Source organism: Sciurus carolinensis, chromosome 7 (genome assembly GCF_902686445.1).
Source record: "Sciurus carolinensis chromosome 7, mSciCar1.2, whole genome shotgun sequence".
Lineage (NCBI taxonomy): Eukaryota > Metazoa > Chordata > Mammalia > Rodentia > Sciuridae > Sciurus > Sciurus carolinensis.
Genome location: NC_062219.1, coordinates 46,466,192 through 46,493,663, shown reverse-complemented (window position 1 = coordinate 46,493,663; position 27,472 = coordinate 46,466,192). Strand labels below are relative to the sequence as shown.

Genomic DNA, 27,472 nt, shown 5'->3' with positions numbered 1-27,472 from the left:
TGTGTTTCAGGAACATTACTGAAGATCTTCATTCCCACTCTAGGAAGAGATCGTTTAGGCTGGGAGGTTGAACAAACAGCAGTAGCAGAACCTCTCTAAGGAATACAGTCCAGTCTTTGGGGACACTTTCCTTTGGGGGACCCTGGCTGATCTCGTGTCTAAATTTGCTGAGGACTGCTTTCCACCCTTAGGTTCTTTTTCTTTAATTTCTTAACCACTAGATCACTTACAACCCTTGGAAAACGTTTCTGTTCTGGCTGTGAAAGGAGACCGACAGTATAAGACGCCCAGGATGCTGATCCCTGCAGCCGCCCATTCTACCTAGGGGACGTGTGCCTTTTCTGGGGTCCCGCCTGGAATGGCCGGTGGCACGCGCTCCTCGCCCTCCACACCACTAGGGGGCGCACTGGGTCCGCGGCCAGTCCAGTTTCCAGGCGCACGCCCTCTCTTCGCCGCGCAGCGCTAGGCTTCATCCTCGAGCCCAGAAGCCGCGTCAGAGTTTCACGCCAGCCAATCAGAATTGTCCATGTACTAACGGAGGCGGGGCTGCTAAGGGAGGAGGAAGATGGCGGCGGGGGCGAGGTGAAGTGTTGGCAGTGGAAAGGGGTTCGGGCGCGGGGGGTGGGGGGACACGGAGCGATGGCCCGCGACCGCAGCAGGGGAGGATAAAAAGCCGTCACGCCGCGGGTGTGGGTGGGAAGGTGGGGTGGGCGCCCGAGCGCCACAAGAGTATGACGGCGCGGTACGAGCTGGTGTGGCGGGTGCTACACGCGCTGCTCTGTCTGCACCGCACGCTCACCTCCTGGCTCCGCGTTCGGTTCGGCACCTGGAACTGGATCTGGAGGCGCTGCTACCGTGCAGCCTCCGCTGCGGTCCTAGCGCCGCTCGGCTTTACGCTGCTCCGTAAGCCCCGGCAGTAGGCAGGAACCGCCGTTACCAACGTCACCCGCGCGGCCCAGGTCCGGCCGCCGCCCACCCGCGGCTGCGCTGGCGCGCGGACAGCGGTTCCCTGGAGAAGTTGCCTGTACACCTGGGCCTGGTGATCACCGCGGAGGAGCAGGAACCCAGCTTCTCGGACATCGCGAGCATCGTGGTGTGGTGTATGGCCGTGGGTATCTCCTACATTAGCGTCTACGACCACCAAGGTGAGGCATGGTGTTGGGTGGACTGGCAGAGCCATCTCTGACCTCCAGCATGGCCTATCTGGCAGGTGTGCCCTGGTTATGCACACACTGCCGCTCTCCTGGCCCTGGGAGTGTGCAAATCTCAGTTACAGAGCTTTCGAGGAAGGGAGCTTTATTGAACACCTATTAAGCCCCTGGATTCTATTCAGTAAGTTAACAGTTACAAAAATGTTTATCATTCTTTATAATATCCCAGTAAGGTAAATGGTTTTTGTATACCACTGTTTCACAAAAGAGGGAGTTGAAGTTCAAAAACATTAACCGATTTATCCAAGGTCACAAAGGTAGTAAAGGGGAAATTGGAATTTTAGCCAGTGTGTGCATTCTCACAGTCGTTACCCTTTGATTACACTGCAGCGTTTCCCAAAGAGGTTCAAGGCACTGCTCTTCACGTGCAGTCATGCTTTGTGGTAGGTGCTGGAAATGGGAGTGGTGGGGGCCAGATATCATTTGAGCCAGTCTTATGAAAAGTGAGTTAGAGATTGAGTAGGCACAAAGGAAGGTGGTTCCCTCTCTGTCTTTGGGAGCCTGGAATTATGTGTGATTCTTGGTCCTCAGTGGCCAGGACGGTATTTTATAAAATTGTCCTTCCATAAGTTTTGATTGAGGGAATGAATTTCAACACAGAGAATTTTTATAAGTACAGAAATTCAACACTTATTGAGTGGAAACAAACCAAAAACACTGTGCCAGACATTCCTCAGAATCTTGCCTTTAATTCCATGGATGCTCAGGCTTGGGGAGAAAGGTACATACATAGGTGACATAGGACATTTTGTGAGTAAAGTAACTACTATTAGAAGGGAGGAGAGAAATTCTGATTGGAGGAACTTGAGAGCACATAGGGAGGAGATGGGATTTGAGCAGGCTTTTATAAAAAATATCTAAGAGATAAGGTTGATAAAGACTCTAGCGGTCAGGTTTGGGTTTTAATCAAGTCCTGACTACATTGATATTTTAATTCATTTTGTCCCATTTTCCCAGATGTGAAACATGTATAAAAACTTAAAATGAGCAACAAATATACCACTGTGGTCACTTTGAAATGATTATTGTTTTTAGAGGTCTGTTCTTTTGAGAAAAGTAATAGATGAATGATTACAGCATTTGAAAAAATGCATAAAGGATATATAAGCTCTAGGTTATGATTTCCAACCTATTTTAATGCGCCTGTGTCAATAAAATATTCACATAATTGAAAATTTGAGACTTAATGGATTAAAGATAAAGATGTGATGATTTTGGAGTACTGGTATGAAGGAAAGAAAATGAATGTTTTATTCTCTGCTCAATAACATAGATTACCTGTGTGCTCTAGAGAAGCTCCAACTTGATTTTTACCTTTAAATCTTTGTCATATAGGTAGATTTAAATGCAGAGTTTCTTCCGGGTATGTAGTAATCTCCGACTGCTCTATCATCTTCCTTGCAGTCAGCAAGGAATATGATTCAGTATCCTGTAATCATCAAATGATGATTTGCCCTAGAGGGTAAGGTTTAATATATTCAGAGACAGACTAGAACTTGCTAAAAGAACTCAGCAGACCAATAGAAATTGTCAGGAGGTGATACAATCCTTGCCTAACCCAATGTAACCAGTATTGTCTGGAGAATAAAATAAAATGAATTAGAAATGGAAATTAGTTAAAGACATTGAGCAATGTGCTGGATTGACTTATATCTAGGTGATTCTTTTAAATCAAGTACCTTTGTCTTCCAGTAGGGAAGGAAAATATATAGCTAAATTGTTTGAGTTTGTGACTGTGTCTCCTAACTCAGGTTATAATATTGTCACACTTCCTTGTTCTGGCTATTCCTGTTATTGAATTTCTGATGTGATTCATTCATGTCTTGTCATACTGACTAAAAACAAAATGATTGATAATGAAAAAGAAGAAGTCAAGTTCAACCAAGTTTTGAGTGAGAACTGAATGGAGGTTTAAAGATTAGAGGATTTTATGTCCTACTATAAAAGTAGTTTTTTTATTTTAAGAGATAAGGACAGTTTCACTGCTTGATTAAGAGACTTTCAATTTATTGATTTTGATTAATTTATTAAGCAGTTTACAGTTGGGTATCTTAAGTGCCAGATGTTCTTTCAAGTATGGGATACAGAAATGAACCAAGCAGACAAAAATTCCTTGCTCCTAGAACCTTAGATTTTAGTGGGAGTCAATTTATATAAAATATTTAGTATATTATAATTAATATAAAATATTTGGTATTGCAAGTTCAAGGAGGAAAAATAAAGGAGAGAAACGGGGCAGGTATAGGAGTGTTGAAAGTCAATGGTACAGGAAGGGGTGCCGTTCTAAATAGGGTGACCAGGGAAAACCACAGTGACTTGAGCATAGACCTAAAAAGAGGGGAGAAAGTCATATGAATATGTAAGATAAAGTGAACTTTTTTCAGGGAAGTATAAATATCTAAGCTTTATTCAATTTTTTCCCAAAGAAACTTCGGTTAAACCTATTTCTCAGTAAATATTTAAGTTTAAAAATCCTAACATACTCAAGTGTGATGTTATTGAATACTATAGTACAGAGCAGTGTAATACAAGGAGTATAAGAAATGATGCTCTTAAGTTTACAATCAAGGAATGATACCTACTAAAAAATTAATACAAGCTAATATTTAAATGTTAAGTGAGTTGGAAGAGACTTTAGAGAAAATTCCCTCAGGAGAAGCTTTATCCTCATATGTCCTGGAAAGAAAAGGAATTGACATTTGACCTGTACCTAGCAAAAATAGGTAGAATTTGGATTAGTTTGAACAGTACAGTGTTCTTTGAGCGTGTGTGAATTGGAGTTCCCCAAAGGCATCATTCCCACTAGACTAGTTTGCGAAATAGCATTAAATGGAATATTGGGATCAGTGAACATAATAGGTAAAGTTAATGATGGGAAAAGTTATAAGAGAGGTAAGAGGAAGGCTTGGATAACTCTTCTGTTTATCTGTTGCTTTGTAAAAAACGTTATACCCAGAAGTATAACGTTTTAAAGCAGTTCATATGTTGACACAGTTCAATTGGTCAGTTTTCCAGAGTCACTCATAATAGGATTGCAGACAAGTTGGCACATAAAGGTTTTTGTTTTCATATGTCTGATGCCTGGTTTGTGAAAGCAGGTTGCTCTGTCTTTACATGGTTGTTTCACAGGGTTAGTTTTAGCTTCCTCATTTTATAGTGGCTTCAGGGTATTCAGACTTCTAACAAAGTAGTGGACTTCCTCTGGATTAAGTGTTCCCAGAGACCGAGCCCAAGACCAGAGCTGCAAGACTTATGACTGAGCTTGGGAAATCAAAGTCATGCATCTGCCTTGAATTAAGGAAGTGGAGAAAAGGATTTCAGTTCTCAGTGGAAAAATGGCTTATGCAGAAAGGTGGGGAGTTGAGAAGGTTGATAGCAGCCATTTTGGAAACAAGCTTACCACCTTTATTTTTTCCTGTCCTATACCTCTTTATCCAAATATTTGTACTTAAACAAGCATTCATTCTAATTATGTAGGTTATAAATTATTTTTAATCTTTAGACAAAAAGCTCTGTTTTGATACTTAACTTGGCCCTACTTTAAAAAGCCTTGCTTTTTTTTTTTTTGGAAGCGGGGGGTTGCGGTGAGGGGGCCTGGGGATCAAACCTGGACTTTCTTCTTGCTAAGCAAACACTCTATCACCCAGCTACACATCCAGCCTGATCTTTTTGTTTTTTATTTTTTTTCTTCTCTCTCTCCTTTTCTTCATACTAGGGATTGAACCCAGAGGCACTCTACCAATGAGCTACATCCCTAACCATGAGCTACATCCCTAACCAGTTATATTTTGAAACAGGGTCTAAGTTGCTCACATTGGATTGATTTGCAATCCTCTTACTTCAGCCTCCTGACTAGCTGGGATTACAGGCATGCAACGTCATGCCTGGCTACCTGCAGTATTTCTTTCTTTCTTTCTTTCTTTTTTTTTTTTTTTTTCACTTTTTTTTTTTAGCAAGAATGTACTATTTTTATTTTTTTATTAGAATATTACATAGTAGTTGTATTCATTTTGACAGTCATACATGCATGGAATTTGATTTATTCCATTTCAGTCCCCATTCCTCTCCTTCTCTCTCTCCCCTCCCCGATTCTTCCTGTTCTGATCTTCCTTTTGCTTGTTTGTTTATTTTTGAATAATGCTTTTTACACATACATAAAGGTGGGATTCTGTGTGGTATGTTTATATATGCATATAGTATGATTTTGTTAAATTCATTGAGCTTTTACTCACCTTTCCCATCCCTCTTTACTCTTTCTATATCATCTTCTACTATACTGATCTTTCCTTTATCTTCATGATATTCGATCCCCACCCTTTTTGCCCTTATTTTGCTTTAGCTTCTACATATGAGTGAAAACATTCAACTCTTGGTTTTTTGAGTCTGGCTTATTTCACTTAGCATGATGTTCTCCATTTCCATCTATTTACCAGGAAATGCCATAATTTCATTCTTCTTTATGACTGAGTAAAACTTCATTGTGTATATATACCATTCATCTATTAACGGGCATCTGGACGGGTTCCACAATTTGTCTAGTGAATTATATTGCTATAAACATTGTTGTGGCTGTATTGCTATAGTATGCTATGCAGTATTTCTTTTTGGGGGGTTGGGTACCTGGATTGAACTCAGGGGCACTTAACCACTGAGCCACAACTCCAGCCCTTTTTTGTATTTTATTTAGAGATAGGATCTCACTGAGTTGCTTAGCACCTCACTAAGTTGCTGAGGCTGGCTTTGAACTCAGGATCCTCCTGCCTAAGCTTCCTGAGCTGCTGGGATTATAGGTGGGTACCACAGGACCTGACAGTATTTCTTGATTATAATAATTTCTGCTGGTATTTCTTTCATCTACTAAAAACTGGAGTTTACTTATGTTTGATCAGGATTTGTGTGTGTGTGTGTGTGTGTGTGTGTATTGCTGGGGATTAAACCCAGGGTCTTGTGCATACAAGGCAAGCACTCTACCAATTGAGTTATATCCCCAGCCCTGATTAGGAATTTTTTGAACTCAGAATTCTAGTAAGAAGACTGATATTTTATTTACATGATTATAACTTATGATTAGAACTGGGATGCTACAAAAGCCAGGATGTGGGACATGACTGTGACTTAAATGACTTTTGCTATTCAAGCCTTAGGGGTGTTATGCTTACCTGTATCTTACTTGAGGTACACCTAATTTCAAGTTATCCGATTATGTGTTATTATCTTTAGTGATAGAACTTGTTTAGACTGTTTTTTATCATGCTGGTAACCTTGCTGTAGGTCAGTCTTTTTCAAAACATCTGTGAATGAGTAATTGGGGATGCTTCTAAGAAATACTGATTGAAAACACTTTTCCTGTTCAGACTGAATTAAGGTAGTGGGACCAGGACATCTCAGTTTTAATCAAGCTGTTTGTATCATTCTTCTGCACAATGAAATCAACACTGATCAAAGAGTACTCTGCTACTTGCCTTACATAAGGTTGTTCATCATGTTCTTTTTTCTAAGTGACGTTAGTTTGGAATGAACTTAGTAGTATTTGTTATAATGATTGAGAGTAAGACATTGCTTTCTATATAAAAATTCAGCAGATCTTTAGCTGTTTTACAGATTAAGAACCTGAGAATTAAAAAGCCAAGACCCACATTCAGTTAAGATCAGTTCTAGAACTTGGACCAGGTTTTATTCAAAACTTTTGTACTTAATCTTTGTGTTGTATTGATTTCCAGTAAGAGAATCTGACCACGAGAGTCATTTTTTAATACTAATTATTTTGGATTATCTTAAAGCCTTGGTGAAGTGATACTTATCTACAAGTGATAGAAATTATTTATTAAAGAAATTATTAAGTCAAATAGAGCAAAATCTTCATGCCACCAGTATATAAGTTCCTCCTGAATCATAGGACATACTTTTTAAATCAACTCAGTTTACAGCACGCTTGCTCTATATCAAACTATTAATTTATCAAATGAGCACAGGCTGCGAAGGTGTTTTTCATTTTTAAAATGTACAGCCTGAGCTGGGGCTGTAGCTAACTAGAGCACATGCCTCACGTGTGGTAGATCCTGGGTTCAATGATTGGTAAACAAACAACAACAAAAATAAATATGTAGCCAGAAGCTAAGAAGCTCACATGGCTTGTTTATGTTAATTATTTCCTGTGCTGATGTGCCTGGACTTTAAACCCAGCACTCATTCCATCATCAAAGTATGCCACCATTACACCAGTTTTAGTATGATTTTTATTCTTTGGGGTTATCTGGAGGCTCTCTTTATTTTTTATATTTATAAATATTTTTAGGTGTTGATGGATCTTTATTTAATTAATTTATTTATATGTGGTGTTGAGAATCAAACCCAGTGCCTCACACATGCTAAGCGAGCATTCTACCACTGAGCCACAACCCCAGGGCTCTCTTTAAATAAAATAGTTAAATGGCTTCTAGAATTTATTTGGTTATGACTACTTTAGTCATGTAAATTTTTAATAATTGTATCATAGGTATATGTTTTCTTCTCTGACGATTCCCCTCTAATAGTGTTACAGTTGGGTTGTTAGAGAAATTAAATGAGGGTGGTAATCATTAGGTCATTTAATTAGGTATCTAGTTTAAAAAGAAACATAGGCAGTTGACTTTGAAGAATGGGAATTTGTTTATAACTAAGAGTTGCTTTACTTCCATAGCTGGTGAGATGCTTGATAACCAGGAGAATTTTTTTTCCCAGTGTTTATAATCTTAACTATTCTCCTTCTTTTGCCTTATAAATACTTATAGATATTTCTTAAAAGATTTGATCCATAGAAGGGAATTGTTGTCAATTTTTTTCGTTGCTGTGTTCAAAACAGTTTTTAAGAACAACATAGAGGAGGAAAAGTTTATTTTGTCTCATAGTTTCAGAAGTTCAGTCCATGGTCTGCCTGCTCTGTAGCTCTGGGCCCCAGGTGAGAAAGAGCGTAATGGCAGAAGGGCATGGCAGAGGAATACAGCTCAGAACATGGTAATGAGGAAACAGGGAGAGTCCACTCACTAGGGACCAAATATATAGCCCAAAGGCACACCCTCATTGACCTGCCTCCTTTAACCACACCTTAAAGTTACAGTTATCATCCAGTTAATCCATATCAACTCATAGACTACAACTCATAATCTAATCATTTCACCTGAAATTTATTCCATTGTCTCATACATGAACTTTTGGGGATCACCACATATCCAAATCATAACAGAAATGAACAACAGTAAAAATTCTGATTTCATATTTAAAAGAAGATATATTCAATGTGTTTTTATTTTTATTTTGTTGTTTTGGGTACTGGGGATTGAACTCAGGAGCACTTGGTCACTGAACCATATCCCCAATTTATTTATTTATTTATTTATTTTTTAATAGAGACAAGGTCTCACTGAGTTGCTTAGGGCCTTGCTAGGTTGCTGAGGCTGGCTTTGGACTCACAATCCTCCTACCTCAACCTCCTGAGCTGCTGGGATTACAGGCGTGCGCCACCACACCTGGTTCAATGTGTATTTTTAAAACCTCATTTTATAAAATTGATTACACATTTCACATAAACTTTAAAAGAATCAATATTTAAGGAATACAGACAAAATTTGTAACGCTTACTTCTTTAAACTCCTTGTTATTTAGTTCCCTTATTTTGAAAAATGGAATGTCATGACTTTATTACCTAGTACATGCTTGGGTTTAAGGGCAGACCAACTATTGAAACCCGTGTATAATTCCAAAATGTCAGGGAGAACTCATGTATAGGTTAATCTAAGTATGGTAGCACATGCTGGGGTGCTTTTTTTCATCTTGATATGTTCTGTGACCAGAGAATCTACATCTAAACCCTTAAGTTCAGCATTACTGTCTGCATTTTTAAGCATTTGCAGCAGAAATATAGCACTCTTTTTGGGTCACTAATCCTGTGTTCAGCACCACTGGACACACCTCCCAACTCCACCATGGTGGAATGGAATTTTTTTTTTTTTTTTTTTCGGGCACTTGGGATTTTTCAGATATGTATACCTTTGATGACCTGGGCAGTCATGGGTGTTCTTAAAGTGAACATAAAGATTAGACATCTTGATTTGCATGATTTTGTAGGATTTTCCGAGACAAGAGAGTAGTGAACCATTTTTACAGATCACTTCGGACTACTTTACTGGAAGAGCTTGTACTAGAAACTTGAAAAGATTCTAGTAAGATACCTGAAGGTAGTGTATAATCTAATAGGTAGATTGGGTTTACTTAATTTTATTCTCCTTTAAAACATTTTCTGCTCCTGGCTTCCATAATACCACATGTGTTTGGATTTCTTCTGTCTCACTACCTATTCTTTCTGAGCCTTATGTCTAACTTTTCTTCCTTTGTTTCACTTCTAAATGTTGCAGGAGTTTTGAACTGTGTGTATATCTTTTTCTGCTTCACTGGGTCAGTGTATCCTAAAAACAGCCCTGCTTCTATAGGGGCCCTGCTCCTATAGCAGTAAGTTTTCTGACAACTGTGCCAGATAACTTTCCAGTCCTGTGATTTTTAAGTATCCTCTGTGTGCTGACATGCAGTTTTGTTTCTCCAACCCTCATTTCTTCCATAGTTCCTATCTTCTATATCCAACTTCTTTGTAAAATCACTTTTATTTTATTAGACCTCTCTAATACCTAATCTGTCCAAAACAATAGTCTTAAAAATTTCTCCCAAATCTCTCACCTCATATTTTCCTCATCCCACAAAATATTACTTCCCTCCAGTTCCTCAGGCTAAAAGCTTAGTTATCATGCGTGAGTTCTCCAACTTCATGTTCTACTTGTAATCCATCAATAAGCAGGCCACCTTGGCCATACTACTAGAGTATATCCCAAATCTACCACTACCACTTGTTTTGTTCTCCTTTGCAGTTGTCTTAAGTTTAAGTTGCAATTATCTTTCACTTGTATTCTCCAGTAGCCTCCTGCTCTTCATTTCTACTCTGGCCCCTATATTCTTCATCCACTAGCAAAGTTATCTGTTTTTGATAACATCACTCAAACTCTGAGTAAAACACTCCAGCAGCTTCACATTGTACTTAGAATGCTTTCTAAATTAATATCCAAAGCCCCTTCATGTTATAACCACTTTTAATGTCTGTGGTCTCATATTACATACCTCTCTATTTATGCATTGCTCATACTGATATATTTCTTTTCCTTAAATAAGATAAATTCTGCATTCTGAGAGAATATTCAGTCTTTTCTATAATAGTAATTAGCTGATAAAGTACTGCTTTATTTTGGTGCTGGGGATCAATCCAGTACTTCATGCAGTGCTAGGAAGTATTCTATCACTGAGCTAAACCCCTGACTCTCAAAGTACCGATTACTATATTTTAAGAATTGAGCAAAATTAGCAAAGTTCTTTTTTGTTAAATAATGCAGTGTTAAAATAAACATGAGAAGGTCACCAAGGAAGTATTCATGTTACAGAATTGAAAAGAGCAGGATACAAAGTTGCATAATCATGTATACCAGGAGTGCCTACACATGTGGACATGGACTAGTGAATATTTAAAATAGTCCTCTTGCGATGTAAGGTTAGGGACACTTCAAATTATTGAAATTGGAGGGTTCTGTTATTGTCTAAACTTCCTTTATATAGTTTTTAATACTAGAATTTAAAACAAATGTTTCTTAGAATATTAAAAAGAAGCCTACATTTGATTCTAATGTGTGTAGCTAATGTTATTCAAGAAATACCAAAAATGTTATAGTTTTTCTGGAGTGTAGTTTTCCTAGAACAATATTTCATTCTTTTGTGGAAATTGGAGACTTTTGCATTGTGTTTTTAAAAATGACTTTCATGTACCTTTTCTATACATATTTTTTATATTGTTTATGTTTCAGAGATTGAGTCTTCATGAGATATAGTTGCAGAATGTGAGATGAGATAGTTGCCATATGTGAACATAATGTGAAATTTCTTAATTCATTATTGCAAAAACTTTTACTTTAGATTCCTAGGTCACTCTTAATTCAAAATACATGTTTTGTTTGCCCTGTAAACAAAACATAAAAAGCCTTTTATGAAAGAGCTGGGCAGGGGGGATAAAGCTATAGTTCTACTCTTTTTTAAAAAGATATTACTTATTTGTCTAAAAGATCATTTTTACTTAATAGAATTCAACTTTTTAAAGAGAGGGATTAAAAATGGGGATATAGCTTGGTTGGTAGAGTGCCTGCCTTGCATACATAAGGCCCTGGGTTCAATACCCAGCGCACACACACACACACAAATTTAGAATCGTTTAATAGTATTGTTCATTTGTCAGAGTTAAAAATAGTTACTGAACTGAATAGAAATTAAAGTCAGAGACCAGAATTTCAAACCAAATTCTTAAGACACTATAGCACCATTGCTTGACCATTCTGGATCTATTTTCTCATCTGTAAAAGGATAGAATAATATTGTTCTTGAGGCTCAGTATTATATAATTCTGTAAAATAATAGTTTTCTCAAAAACCATTTTGTTTAAATGTTTTTTTCTTTAAATCACTTATTTCTGAATGAGTACAATCTCAGCTTCTATTTGTGTAAAATGACTTTCGTGATAATTTGTTTACTTTTATGCTATCATTTGACTTTGTTTAAATTCTAGAAGTAAAACAATGAATTATATGAGAGAAAGAAACTATATATACTGTTATTGCTATAGAAATTTCTGATTTCAAAGTTTCCCTTACATCTTTTTGCATTTCTTTTTGCATTTATGTCATGTGAAGTATGCATATGTGTGTATTGCCTTTGAATCCTGAAAAAATTGTAAGTTGATATTATTATTTGTGGGTGAAATAATTATCATAGAGTATAATGAGATTTCTTGATGGGTTTCAAACTGTGAGATGTTGGGAATCATCTTCCTCATAATCTGTTTCATCTAAGAACTTAGTGGAAACTGCACTTACTTATTTTGTGATGCTGGGGATCAAAGCCAGGGCTCAAGTGTAGTAGGCAAGTGCTGTTTCATCTCTTCATCTGGATCAATCAAGACAAAAGTTCTGTTTAAAATAACCTTATGAAAATCTTCTTTATAAAAGATACTTTGTAATTGTGTCTCTGTAATATTCTTCCTTTTTAAAAGAGTTCCTGCCTGTGTGCAATAAGGAAGTGTCTACTTTTATTGTGAGAGGTTCCTGGAAACAAACAAAAAAAGTTTTCCATTCAGTGGCATGCCCTTTTGATTTTGTTGATAGGTGGCATTTTGTGCACTGATAATTCCGCTTATAAAGTAAACATTGAACTTCAGGAAGAGGAACTTAAGTTCACAAGTAAGAATATAGTTAGTTTAGTGGTGGTTGTGGTGGTTAGTTAAGCTATCGCTATTCTAAAAATAATATTTGTTTTCAAGGGGTTTGAATGAAATGGAGGGGGAAGAGAGCACATCTGACTCAGGCTTTGGGACAGGCTCTTAAGGGAGGTGACATATCAGCAGGCATGTGATGAATTAGAAAAATTTTACAGGCATGTCCTTAGGAAATGAAAGGTTAGGGGTTAGAGTCACTTCATCTATTTTTTGAGAAACATAAGGTAGTTCTTGTTTGCTGGGTATAAAGTACTACAAAGAAATACTTTGACTTGTTTCATAAACATGAATTATTTGCCTCCACCAATTATGGGTACATAGTCTGGAATGCTGTGGTTGAGCTGAGCTGTTTGTTATTTATATACTAGGCATTTTAGGAGCCATTGAAGATACTGAAGTTGGATTGTGCCAGAATTGAAGATGACCTGTCTTTCAGCAGACATTTGTTGAGTGTTTGCTCTGTGCCCCAGGCACTGTGTTAGGCCTGGTGAGATAAACAGATAGGAAGGATCCTTTATCTGCACAGTTCTTATAGGACCCTGTACTTCTGTCTCATGTCCCTTAATCACTTCTGTTGTAACACCACTGAAATATTCTGTTATTTACTATCTAAAACTCAGATTTTTTTTCTTTTACCCAGTTCTTTTTGCAGAACTTGGCCACTTTTTTTTTTTTTTTTTAAATCATTTTCTGTGACCTAGAGTAAAAGACTTGGAATGTTATACATTCCCCAGTAAGTCATGTACCACGTCCTCTCAGTTCTTCCTTTGTGGTGAGTCCTTCTTTCCATTGCCTCAACCTGCAGTAGTCTGCTGCCTGCCTATGGTAATGCTAGGACAATTTCCTTAAAGGTATAAATTTCTACACACTTCCACATTGCTCACACATTTTCTGTTACCTGTTTGGTAGAGTATGAAATAAAAATTAGAACTATCCGCTTGCCTCTTCTCTCTTAAAAAGCCCTTGCTTAAGTAGCATTTGTCTGTCCTTTGAACATTCCAAACTGTGCTTTTTCTTAAGGATTTTCCCCCTTCTAACGTCCTCTCCATTTTTTTTTCTTTACCTTTCAGAGTTCAACTCCAGCCCAAGTCTCGCTTCTTTTTCAAAGCCTTGTTCACTCAGAGACTGCTTTTACCACTTTGGCACTGTGCAGCAGATTCTTCTGCCTGTCTCTCTCCATCCACAGGGAGACATACACACAGTGTTCTCTCCCAACTAATCTTTACTACTACTTAATCTACTGTACCACTACTAACTGTTTTAACATCAGACCTGAGAGTATAGAAAGTACACCACCTAATAAAGATCAAAAAAGCAGTGGTAACTAGAAAGCTGCCTCTTCAAAAAATAATCAAAAACTTTTGTTTTTTAGTTAGAGCTCTATATTAAATTTACATTAAATGTATGTCACATTGTTCCTTTATCTTTCTCAATGACCTGATGATAAAGTGTAAAATTTTTTGTGTGGAGTTGGAGGAACAAAAACTGTTTTATGTAGTTTATTTCTGTGCTTTGTTTGAATTTGTTAGATTTTGGTTTTATTACTTTTATCTACTCTGTACTTTTTATATAATTCATATAAGTTCCTCTTAAGGTTAAAAAATCAAATTGAAATTGGGGTGGTAGTATTTTAATGTACATAATAAATCTGCAGAGAAAATAATGTTAGGCTAGGAGTCAGGAATAAATAAATTCTTGGACAAGCTTTCTAAGGACATTGGATTTCTTAATTTGTAAATAAAAGTTTCAAATAAACAAGCTCTTAAAATTCCTTTCAAGGTCTAAATTTTTGTCCTGTTCACATAGCCACTAAGTAATTAAATATTATTATTATTATTGAGACTAAAGCCAGACTTTTGTATTAACAAATCTTGTTATCATGTTTTTCTTATAGATTCTGATTTAGGATTAGTTCTTACTGTTTTATTTCAGATTTGTTCAGTTCTGAATTTAGTATTTTTTTTGACCACAAGCATCCATTAATTACTGAAGAAGATAAATGAACCTAGTTGTGATTTGCTTGCTTTTTCTTTTTTTCTTTAAGGTATTTTCAAAAGAAATAATTCCAGATTGATGGATGAAATTTTAAAACAACAGCAGGAACTTCTGGGCCTAGATTGTTCCAAATACTCACCAGGGTTTGCAAATAGTAATGACAAAGATGATCAAGGTAAGCATGAGTGTAAAATTGAATATGTAACACATGAAGATGTATGTTTATGTTTTAGGGCAAATTCTGTCAGTCATTTTTCATTGATTTTGCTTTGTTAGTCTTTATTGTCAGCATCTTTAATCATCAGATTGAGACTTTCCTTCTTCATCATGTTAAAAAATAATTTTCAGTAAAAGATAAAAATAGTTTATAGATGTTAAAAAGTAAACACATGATAAAGATCTTATTTAATCAGATATATTATTCAATAGACAATCCACAGAACATATTTTTAGATCAATAAATGAATATGTAAACATAGGCAAAACTGGTTTTTCCATGGGGTAGGAAGAAAAACAATGGAAAATATACCAGACTAGAAAAAATTTTCATTTCTATAGATAAAAAGTTTACATTGTTATCAGTTACCTAGAATTCTGTCAGTTGAAAAGCAACTCTCAGGGAATCAGATAAGGTGTGTGTTATAGACAATGCATACTTAGTCCATTGAAACACAGTTTTCTCCTACAATTTTCACTCATTTGTTTTATTCTGTTTACTGCTATGATTGTATATGGGGTTTTAGATCAATAAAATTCCTATTTTCTAGAAGATTTATGCACAGTAGAAGATCATTCTGAGCACTTGGAAAATAAGACAGCGTAATAAATATATACATAAACATGATTTTGAGTGCTTTGGTCTTTTCAGAGGAGAATAGCTAACTATGTTTTGATATTGAAATTGAAGGGAATAAATGATTTTTGTTATAAGAACTCTGCCTTTATTTTAGTCTGAACTTACTATTTCATAAAACTGATATTGAAATAAATCTGGAAGAGTGTGTTTTTAAAATATCTTATTTGTTTTTTTCCTCCAGTTTTAAATTGCCATTTGGCAGTGAAGGTGCTGTCCCCAGAAGATGGAAAAGCAGATATTGTGAGAGCTGCTCAGGACTTTTGCCAGTTAGTAGCCCAGCAGCAAAAGAGATCTACAGATTTGGATGTAGATATGTTAGACAGTTTACTTAGTAAGTCGTATATATGTTTTTAATTTTATCCCACAAGAATATACTATGAAAGAAAGTATTTAGGTTCCTTTCATAGTATAAAACCTGAGTTTTGTTTTTATACTCTTTATAGTTCTGAACTTTAAAGGACGGACATGTGAAGATGGTTTTGAGAGAATAAAATTGGTAGTCAGCTCACTGACATGAGAACTTAATGGTAAAGAAAAAGGACTTCTGAGTTTTTTAAATAGTAACAAATACTCTTGGAAATAGGACTTCTGCTTGTCAGCCTTCTTATTTTCCCCCTTTCTTTTCTTTTTTACTTTTGGTATCAGGGATTAAACCCAGGAGCACTTGACCACTGAGCCATGTCTCTAGCCCATTTTGTTTTTTTATTTTGAGACAGTAGCTCCATAAGTTGCTTAGGCTGACTTTGAACTTGCTATCCTCCTTCCTCAGCCTTCTGAGTCCCTCTTTCTTTTTAGTTTGAAAGTTATTAAGTTTGAACTTAATAACTTTTTACAGGATAATCCCAAGAATATAATCTTACCATCATCCATGACTCCTTTTTTTAAGTATTCTTTTCTGTTATTCTGTACCAAATAAACCACTGTATTTTTTGTATTATACCAAAATATAATGTTTATTATTTTTTCCACACTATTTGTAAATGCTTTTGGTTTGCTTATAGAGCCACTCTAAGAACTTTTTGCTTTAACATCCTGATCCTTCTAACTAGAAAGGCAATCTTTTTTAATAAGTACATGTCCATTCATAGCTTCTATAGCCATATGTGACCCGGGTTTTCCTTTATTTTTTATTTATTCACATTTAGTTTCCATTTATCTTACTAATCCATTTTCTAACTCAGTGACTCCTGATTCTTTGTTTCTTCTACTTTGACATGGCCATCATAGAGTACAGTCCCCCTTTGTTCTCTTGCTCTAACTTCCTACTTTCATTGACTACTCACTTCTTGCCTTATATTGTTTGTGATTGTGTAACTGTAGTTGGGCTTGCTGAAAAGTGGACCATTGTAGAGGCACTCTTTTTAGAAGTTACTGGCATTTTGACTGTTTCCTGTATTATGTCAGGCCCACCCAGGCAGTAATTTATGTGTACATCCTAAAAGTTGTCCTGGGCCACACAGGTGGCCTTTAGGTTGCCCATGAGAAAGTGCTAAAGTGTTGAGCCCAGGTGTTGCCTTCAGGGATTGTAAACTTATGACAAGTGAGTATGTATGCTGTCCTTAAACTAGTTAATGGGACAGAAACAAATGTTCTGAGTACTGTCATGCCCTAAAGTTCCCTTGTGACTACATTCAGTTCCTACTTCTACCTCCCAAACCAGACAGCCACTGGTTTGTTTTCTGACATATTTTTGTGTTTTCTAGAAATGTTATAGAAAACAATCATATAATGCATAGTCTTTTATCTCTTGTGTACTCAGTCTAATATTTTTGAGGTTCATCCATGTTGCTTGCAATAATAGTTCATTTCTTTTTATTGTTGAATAGTATTCTATTTTATGGATAATACCATGTTTTGTTTATCCATTCATCAGTTTACTATATTTTGCTTGTTTTCAGTTTTTTAATAATGCTGTGACTGTTGGCATACATGTCTTTGTGTGGACATGTTTTCTTTTCTCTTGGGTAGATACGTAACAATGGAATTGCTGTATGTGGTGAGTGAATTTTTAATTTTTTGAGAAACTGCCAAACTGCTTTCCAAATAGGCTATATATTTTACATTCCTACCAGCAAGGTAGAAGGTTCTAGTCTCTCCATGTCCTTATGAAAAATGATACTTAAAAACATTTTAAATGTACTTTGGCTAGTCTAGTGTGCATGTAATAATATTTTTCTGATATTCACATTTTCATAATGACTAATAATGTTGAATATTTTTCATGTGTTAGTCATCTTATCATCTTTTTGTGAAATGTTTGTTCCAATACTTAGCCCATTTTTAACAAGTTGTTTGTATTATTATTGAGTTTTAAGAAGTCCGTATATTCTGGATACACATCTTTTATCGGTGATAAGATAGGTACACTTACAAATACTTTATCCTAGTCCATGGCTTACTTTTTCATTTTCTTAATTGTTTAAGTTTTTAATTTTTATAAACTCCAATTTACCAGATTTTTTTTTCTTTTATGGATCACATATTTGGTTTCATGTCTTAGAGATCTTTGTTGTATCCAAAGTCACAATTATTTTTTCTTGTGTTTTCTTCTAGAAGTTTTAGATTTTGTGATTACATTTAGGTCTATAATCCATTTTGTCTTAACCTGGGTAAACAGTGTGAGGTTAAAGATCCTAGTTATTTTTTTTATCAGTAATTTTTGATGAGAATTTTTTTTTTTTAACCATTGAATTATCCTGTTTTCTTTGTTGAAAAAAATAAGTGGCCATAAATCTCTGAGTTTAGTTTTGAGCATTCTATTTTGTTCCACTTGTCTTTATATCTGTTTTTACGAAGTCTGTCATTATTACTATAGTCTAACGTAGTAATCCTAGAAATCAGGTAGTATCAGGTCTTTAACTTTTTTGTTTTAAGTTGTTTTTTTGCTACTTGGGGTCCTTGGCGTTTTAATAGAAATTTTAAGGTCAACTTTTCAATTTCAAAGAAAGAAAGGAAAGGAAGGAAGAAAAAAAAAAAAAAACCCTGCTGGAATTTTGATATGTATTAAGTTGAATCTGTCACTCAATTTTAGGAAAATTGCTGTCTTAAAGATATTGAGTCTTCCAATCCATAAACATAGTTTTTCTCTATTTGGGTGCTAATTTTTCTCTTAGTGCTGTATAATTTCAGGTTTTAGAGTTTCAACTTCTTTTGTTAAATTTATTCCTAAGTATTTTATTCCTTTTTATGCCATTGTTAATGGAATTATTTTCTTAACTTTATTTTTGGATTATTGATAATATTTATAAATACAAGGTTTTTTAAAATATTGATTTTTGTATCCAGCAACCTTGCTAAAATTCGCTTAATAGTAGTAGTGGCTTTTTCTGTAGAGATTTGGAATTTTTAAAATATAATTTATTGTCCATAAAGATGACAGCTACTGTCTCTACTTGGTTTAGTAGTTGTTTTTGGTTTTTGCGTGTGTGTGTGTGTGTGTGTGTTTTTGGTCTGGCTTCCTGTATCTGCATAGTTGAATGGTCATTGAGTGATTTGCACACAGATGCTTAAGTTGTAAGACTTTAGTGATTTCTGTGTGGAATTGGAAAATGTATTCAAAATTGAGAACATTTTCAAGTCTCCTTCACCCTTACTTTTCACTTCCTACCCTGCCCTCTCTCCCTGCCTCTCCTATGTGAATAGTTTCCCAGTCAACTGTAGAAGTGTGAGATTTTATCTGAGATCTTATTTCCAGGATCTTCCTGTTAAATTTCTGGCTGCTGAGTCTGCCGCCTCAGGCCAGTAAAGATATGAGCTTTTCTTATTCCTTCCCCTTTGAATTTCCTGCTTGTAGCTGGCAAATCATGGATTTTCACCATTGTTTTCTTCCTCCTGACTACAACTTCCAGTTTCAAATTCAGTCCATATCTTTTTGCTCTAAGAAGCAAATCTGCTGATTTTTGTCATCACCCCTGTGCTAGAAAAGTTGCCGTTCTCTGCAATTGATTTTTATAGACTAGGTGTGCGGATTGGGAGCAATTCCAGGTAAGACTTCTACCATTCTTCCCTGGAACTGATTTAAGAATGATATTTTTTGCCCTTATCCAGTATCCAGTGCCCTTGAATGACTGATTTTGTCTAATATAATACTTATTTTTTTATGGAGACGATTTGGAAGCCTCTTCAGGAATATTATTTGATGTTTCTGACTTTTTTAACTAAAGAGGATTGCTTTTCAGGTGGTTGAGGAGTATGATGTTTTGCTTAGTCTGCTTGCTTTACCACCACGGACTTTAAAGGGAATTTGTCATTGAAATAATAACCTCAATATTACTGCCTCATTCCTCAGTATTAGTGCCTAATCCAATCTCCTTACTTCAGAATGATCTAAGCTCTAGAGAGATTGTGTGACAAGCAAGTGAGCTGAAGATATGAGGAAATGTTAGAACCTGGGTCCCTCAGATTATAGTATCTTATCTGCTATACCAATGACTCTTTAAACTTTATTTTTAAGCAGTTGAAACATCCTTATCCTTCCCCCCACCCTACCCCAAGACAGATCTCATGTGAAAACCAGTTCATAATATTGATAAAGAATTTCCCTGTACTTGTTGAGGCTCAAATAGTCTCCTATTCCTCTTTGAGGTCACTTAGACTCAAGGGAACACTGAAGACATTGATTTTGTGGCACAATTCAGCAATTGTGCCCTAAGAGCATTCTTTCCCAGGATGGCAAGAGTGTCTTTAAAGATAGAGGAAGTTGGTGTTGGTGGTTGTGGGGTACTTACCGAGTTTAGGGTGAGAATTGGGTTACCTTCCTCATCAAGAAATCCTGGGGCTGGGGTTGTAGCTCAGTTGATAGAGTGCCTGCCTTGAAAGCATAAGACCTTGGGTTCATTCCCCAGCACCGCAAAAAAAAAAAAAAGAAAAGAAAAGAAAAGAAATCCTGTTAAGTGAACTTTTGAGACAATTTCTACATTTGAAATGAACATAAATATTAAACTATATATTCAAGAGTGATGTGAGGGGGGGAAACATACAGATGGAAACACAAGTAAAACTTCTGAAGAAAACAGTTATACCAGTTTAATTAACAGATTTTTGTCCTTGGTCATTGTTTTGGTAAGCAATACATGTTAATTTCACATGTGTGTCTTTATTTCCAAGGTTCAAATGGTTTCCCTGATCCTGATTTAGTATTGAAGTTTGGTCCTGTGGACAGCACATTAGGCTTTCTTCCCTGGCAAATCAGATTGACTGAGATTGTGTAAGTAATTAAATGTACTAACTTTGTTTCTGTTCAGCCCAGCACTTGTTTTCCTGAGCCCAGCATTGTATTAGATCTGGTGGGAATTCCCCCAAAATTATGTTACTACATCCTTTACGTCAGGTACTGCACGGTATCAGTGGCAAGGTAAAGATCCATATAAATAAGTTAGACCTAAGAGAGTATATGGTTTTATACATATTTGATATTAACACTGATTAGGAGATCAGGAATGAGCAATATCTCTATGGGCCTGAGTTGTCAGTTCTACAGAAAACATGACTTATCCAGGTTATATAAAATGGATATAATTTTTGTATTTAGAATAAAGTAGGACATATAGATGGTAGGAGGAAAACAAAAGAAAATCTGGAGCACATTTTAAAGAAATAGAGAACTGGAAGATGGAGAGATGGCTCCTCTTGGAGAGCGCTCACCTGGCTTAAGCAAGAAATAGAGAACTGGCCCCACCAGAGCAGAGTATTAGACAGTAGAATGAAATTAAATAGTCTAGGGGTGTCAAAAGTTGGAAGCCTTTAAATATTAATGTAAGGAATGCGTATAATTGTAGACAGACTTTGTCGTGCCTGTAGCTAATATGGGAATGGTGGTTTTGGAAGATTTGTATGGCAGCTATGGGTATGGAAAATGATGGAGTTAAAAAGACAAGTGAAGAGATTATCGCTATAATTCAGGGAAGAATATAGTGAAGAGAATGAAATTGTTTATTTAGAATATGGTTTGGCAAACTTTTTCTGAAAAGGGTCAGATAGTAAATATTTTAGACTTTTTCAGGCCCAGTCTCTTGTAACTATCTATCCTTCATAACAACAACTCAGCTAGTGTAGCTAAACAACCACAGACCATAGATGAACAACTGGGTATGACTGTACTCTGAAAAGTCTTTATATATCTTTTTTATAAATAAAATCAGGTGCTGCCTCCAAGACTGTTATTGCTAACCCCTGATTTAGAATAATGGAGAGACTTGGTAGCATTAAAATGTATTTAAATCCTGATCTTAGAAGGATCAGATTTTGCCATGAGAAGTTTTACCAGGTATGATTACAGACCTAGCACTTTTCTAATTGTGGTAAATGTGAGAGAAGAAAGTGATTCCTATGTTGTAAAGCCTAAGTGATGAGGTGTTTTCAAATGTTATTGAGAGGAAACCATAAAGTGAAGGGAGCACATATTTTTGAAAGGAAGATGTGGATAATTTTGAAGCAATAATCTGTTTAGGTGGAAACACTTAGGACAGAGAAAGGTGTAAAGTTGGTGACTGGGTGGGAAGTCCAGACTAAATACGTTCATTTGGGGATCATCAGTACCTAGGAAGTAGCTTTAAGTATAAGAACAGAGGATCTCTCCAAAGTGTACCAGCGGCCCTAAGAAATGGAAGCTTGGGGGCAGGAAGGAAAAAAGTATCAAATAGAGGCACAAGGGTTCATGTGGTGTGCTCAAGAAGGAAAGGACTGTAAATTATCTGGTCCCACCTCATTGTACAGGTAAAGAAAGTAGGGAAGAGACTTTTAAGTTTGTAACAAAGTGGAATTAGAACCCAGATCTACAAACTGGGTGTCCTCAGGGTGGGCATACATGTGTCTTACTTGGTTTTCTCCAGGGGTTTTCCAAGTCATTCATTTCAGGTGCCTTTTAGGTAGACTTTTAAGAATGGCTGTAGTGATAGTCTTATGAAGTTGAGTGGTTGAAGTTGAGGGAAGAATGTTTTAGAACAAATAGATCTTGTTTGAATCTTGGCTATGTAGCTTCATAATGTGGTTTTGAAAAGTTAAAACTTCTGTATTTGTTAAATGGACATTTTAAGTTAGAGTTGGGGGTTTAAATCTAATAAGGAGGAACAGATACTTGAATGTAACAGTCTCTAACATGGACCTATCTCCATATCTGTCATAGCTCTCTGTTATGTTGAGGCTCCATCAGACTGAGTATCATGATGACAGGGAAGATACCTTAATCATAAAATGGAGAAGTAAAAGCTTGAATCCCTGATAGATCTGGAGCACTGATGGGTAGTGACTCTTAGTGCTTCATGAAGAGTAACAGGAGATGAAGAGTGTTGATGAGAAGTGTAAACTGAGGCAGATTTTGGAGGTTGGGGAGTTTGAGGATGATGTTTGAAACAAGCTTTAGCAAGAATGCCATTGAATGTATCTTTTGAGGATATCATTTAAGTAGAAAATGAAGATATAAGATTGATAGCAGATATTATCAAGAGATATTATTTGATGTTATGAAGAAATGATTAGAAATGAGAAAAAAGTGGGTAACTTGTTTCAGAATTTCAGAGGGAAAAACATAACTAAAGAGAACCACAGGGTCAGAGCAGGAGTTCTATCCTGATAGGTTTGTGTACCTTTCTGTGTGTGTGTGTGTGTGTGTGTATGTGTAGTATGTGTAACTGTGAAATTGTGAATCTGACCACGAGTTTGGATCTGCTACTATTTGGCATTTCCAAACCTCATTTTAAAACTGTGTAAGTAGAGATCTTTTTTTAATGTTAATTGTTGAAAATTATTTTTAAATAATTAAATGAGAGCCCTCTGGTTGTATGTTCACTCTGTCTCTAAAGTGCTTGTCTTCACATTATAAGTGTCTCCTTGAGCAGTTGGAAACAGTGGAGTTAAATGTTCATTTATTGCTTGCTCACCATATAGCTTCAATATGTCATCATGTGGGGTGCCGTGATGCACTGCTCAACGTTAAGCCTGGCTTTTGTAAACTGTTCACATAGTACTGGCTTCGCTCTGACTATGACGACGAGTTCTAAAAGTGGATTCAAGTGAGATCCTTTATACACATAGATCTCCAGCTTTTTGTTAATCTAGGCTTTTGCTTTAACAGCTTATGAAGCTAACTTACTATAGTTGCTTTTCTCTTCTTGTGGAAAGAGGGGAAGATTAATTTTTACTTAAACTGTTTTACAATGAGTTTAACAATCTTTTAGTAGAAATGGTTTAGCATATTTTGCTTATAATTTATTTTCTTCTGCCCTTAACCTCATTTTGATTGTTATCCTTTGTTTCCCCCACCAAATTACAGTTTATCATCAATTGTTTTTTTTTTCCCCTGTGCTTTCCTTTCAGCTCTTTGCCTTCCCACCTAAACATCAGTTATGAGGACTTTTTCTCTGCCCTTCGTCAATATGCAGCCTGTGAACAGCGTCTGGGAAAGTAGTGATCCCTGGTTGCATAATTTGATTTCAGGCTTTTGGAGAAAAGGACCCAAGTGACTCTGATGTTTACAAAGCACCTATGAAACCCTGTGCACACCTAGTTCATATTCCTCATAATTTATCAACAAACACAAAAAAGTGTCTTACTTGAGAGTGAGTGTATGAGTGTGTGCGAGTGTGCGTGCATGTGTGTGTGTATGGAAATAAACTTATAAATGGGGGAAGTATTGGAGAATGAAATAAGTAGACCTACAACTTTTGAGCAAATAGCAGCAATGTTTTAGGAGCTGAGATTTCACATGTAAAGCTTTGGGCCCCTACTACTTCCCTGTTTTTGTGGGGAGTAAAGGGAGGGAATGACTAAAACTGTTTGGGTTGTTGTTTGGGGAGAAGGGAGTAATTTTTGTTCTGTCTTTCCTAGTGACCAAACTTTAAGTTTTTAAAATAATATATTATTAAATGGAGGTATTCTTAGTTTGAGGGAGTTGCAGAGAATGGATTTCTGTGTTGCTCACTTATTAAAAGTTTGCTCCTCTTCAGAGGAGAGAGAATACCTATCTTAAGATATCCGTCCATTTTCATTTCTTACTTCATTGTAGTTAAACAGTGTGACTTGAGAACGTTGCTCTGGAGTCTGTGTTCTGTGTTGTAAAGAACATTTGAAAAAGAACTCTTGATACACTGAGATGCAGAATTTTTTAAAAAATTATTGAATTAGGCAGTCAGAAGGGAAAAAAAGGTGAATAAATTGTATTCTTTAAAGTAAAGATGGAAAATTTCCTAGAAAAGAGAAGTTTTGATTTTCTATTTCATGTAATGTTGCATAGTACCCAAAATTGGCTTAAAAAATATTTCCATTAACTATTTTTATTTAAAGTGAGCATTTGAGAGAAATTACCAGGGCAGCTCTTTTCCTTAGAAGTAACCTGTTCTTCCTTGAAATAACACCTGGGATTTTTTTTTTTCCCCAGTAAATTCCAGTGGTGACTTTGCTTAAAAAATTAAGTAGGATTGAGGCCTGTGTGTGGGGAAAATATTACCAAAGTCTACAAAAATAATTTAGATTAATTTTATAGGACAGAGAACTCACTGGTTCTGTTTTTTTTTTTTTTTAATGAATAAATGATTTCTTGAAAGGTGTTTAATATTTTCCCCTCACTACTGATCCTTGGACAGAAACCATTCTTTATATTTGATGGAATGTTCTCAGAAAACTCTTTCCAACAAGTGTACAGTAGTTATCTAAAATTGTACATTTAGAATGGAGTATTATAAATACTAGGTCTCAGAAGTCTGGAAAACAGCAAAGAAGACTGAATTTGGAAAGCATGGTCTGGAATTGCTTGGCAGATTCTAAAGCAATGAATAAATGTTTCCGCTTTGGATTATAAAACCCCATTTATGATTTTTAAAATACACTTGAAATAAAAATGATTAAACTAAATTTTGGTCCAGTGACATTACTTTGCACTTCCATAGTTCTTTATATAACCTTTTTTAAAGTCTTAATTTATTGCCAAAAGTTTTGTGTGAAGCTACAGCATATCTAAACTTTGACAATTTTTCATTTATTTCCCTGTGCTGTGATCCATGTTTTATTGAGAGTTTGTGTTTTTGTTTTTGGCTAATTTAAGACTGCATTTTTGCCTTTTGCAGATACGATAGATATAAATGTTATTTATAACCATTCTGGAGTATGTTCAGCTTTAATGAATTAAATTAATTGGCCAATTAAAGTGAAGGGATATAATGTTTGTTAAAATGAAGTTAGTCAAATTATCCATTGGCATATAGCTCAGGTCCCTAAAGAGTTAATATTGAGTTTTTACACTTCTCTCCTATTTCATAATAGTGTATGTACATCAAAATAAATCTATAGCCCATGACCTGAGTCTAGGAAGAAATACTTGAAACATGTTGCTAAGGGTTCTGAATTTGGATATACACATTTCAGAACCTTCTCAAATGAGTTTGACTGCTTGTACAGTCTGTACAATTTGAATAATATTGGTCATTCTGTCATTCCTGCCAAAATTATCACAAGTTCTGTATCATCAGGGCTCCCTTTGCACTCCCGCCAAAAGAACTGATAGCTGTAAAGAAAAATGTGTCTATGTGTATTGAAGGTTATTTTCTTTAAATTTTTATCAACACTCCCCACAATGGAAAAAATTATCAAATTAAAACTACTTTATGGATGACAGCTTGTAGCATAGCAAGAAGTTGGAGAGTTTGAATTCCATTCCCAATTCTGGTTGTGCTTTGCTTCTTAAAACTAATTGGTTCTGTTATAAAGTTTAAAAGCTAGTTTTAATGTGAATAGCAAATTCTGGTATATTGTGACAGAGGCTTGAGATTGCCTGTCTCTGAGAAGATGTCATATTAGTGAACAGTGCCAAATACACTGTGCTATCTATAATTTAATCTTTGAATGTATATTACTTAATTAGCTCCCTCCTGTGTGATGGTACCATGCATAGAGTCAATTAAGTCCTTGTGATGTTTTTGTATGGCTGTAGACTTTGACGAAACATGTATATAATGTGTACAGCAAGTTTTTATGATTAAGGAATCAAATTTATTGAATTTTATTATTGAGAACAACATGTATGAACAAAACCCAATAAAAGAATATACTCTTTTCATGGACTGTAGTATTATGTGAACATTACATTTATTCTGAACATTTAGGGGCTGCAAAATGTAATGAGAAACTCATGACTAGATAGCAATATTTTTAGATAGTATGCCCTTGATTGAAATATATCCTCATTTTTAACAGGTTAAACATTTGAAATCTTAGTTTTATTTGCTTTTTGTTAGATAAAATTCAGCTTTGCTGTTGCTAGAATTGTCAAATTCCACGGTAATTAAAATCTGAATTGATTCTTACTGCATATAGAATTGCCAAGCTAAAAATGTTTATGTATATGTATACCCTACTAAAAAGGAATTTGATATTTCTGGTCAAGCCAGGAAATTGAAAGGTAAGAGCTGTGGTTTGTCTTATGCTGCATAGAGTATTCACTTTCTTACTTGAAGACCTAATTGTAATTTTTTTTTGTATGTACATAGTTTTCATTTAAAATCAGGATTATCAAAGGTCCCATTTTAACCATGGTTAATAGGAAATGCCTTTAACTAAAGTTGCCAACCATTACCAACATTTAACAAAAAAATCTCTTTTTGTTAACAAAAGGTAATTCTACTGTAGTAGAAGCTTAGTATAGTATGAAATAAAACCCAGGAAATTAGATTAGTGTCAGCAGTTGCTCAAGATTCTAGCTGATAGACTATTTGGTAAAATTAGTGGAAAAGGGGAAAGCAAAAAGAATCTGTGTAAGTTTTAAAACATTCATTTTAACGAGAAAATCAGAGGATTGAGAGGGAAAATAAACTGGTTGATTACATTTTTGGCAACAATCCTTCCAGAAATATTTTGTACTTTTATTTTTTAAAAAAAAATGTATCCTGCTGTAACAGGTTTAATAAATTCTTTTAAAACTATAAGCCAGAAATTGAGATTTTTGCATTATTTTGTATTTTGTTATTGTGTCTGGATATAAACAATTACATTAGCCCATCAAAATAAAATGTTTGGAAAAAGTATAGTTCACTTTCAGTTATCTTTAATGAATAACCTTGGTTCAAGTTCTTCAAATAATTTTGTACCTAT

At 35.6% G+C, this 27,472-nt stretch overlaps 1 protein-coding gene across 1 annotated transcript; it reads left to right on the top strand.

The window, feature by feature from the left end:
- The first annotated feature begins 731 nt into the window (after window positions 1–731).
- Window positions 732–27,419, top strand: Nus1 (NUS1 dehydrodolichyl diphosphate synthase subunit). Its single transcript, XM_047558817.1, is given in 6 exon segments — window positions 732–906; window positions 909–1,145; window positions 14,588–14,713; window positions 15,576–15,725; window positions 20,501–20,600; window positions 23,708–27,419. Coding segments are annotated over 6 exon segments (879 nt in total). The 3' UTR covers window positions 23,799–27,419.
- The last annotated feature ends 53 nt before the right edge of the window (window positions 27,420–27,472 follow it).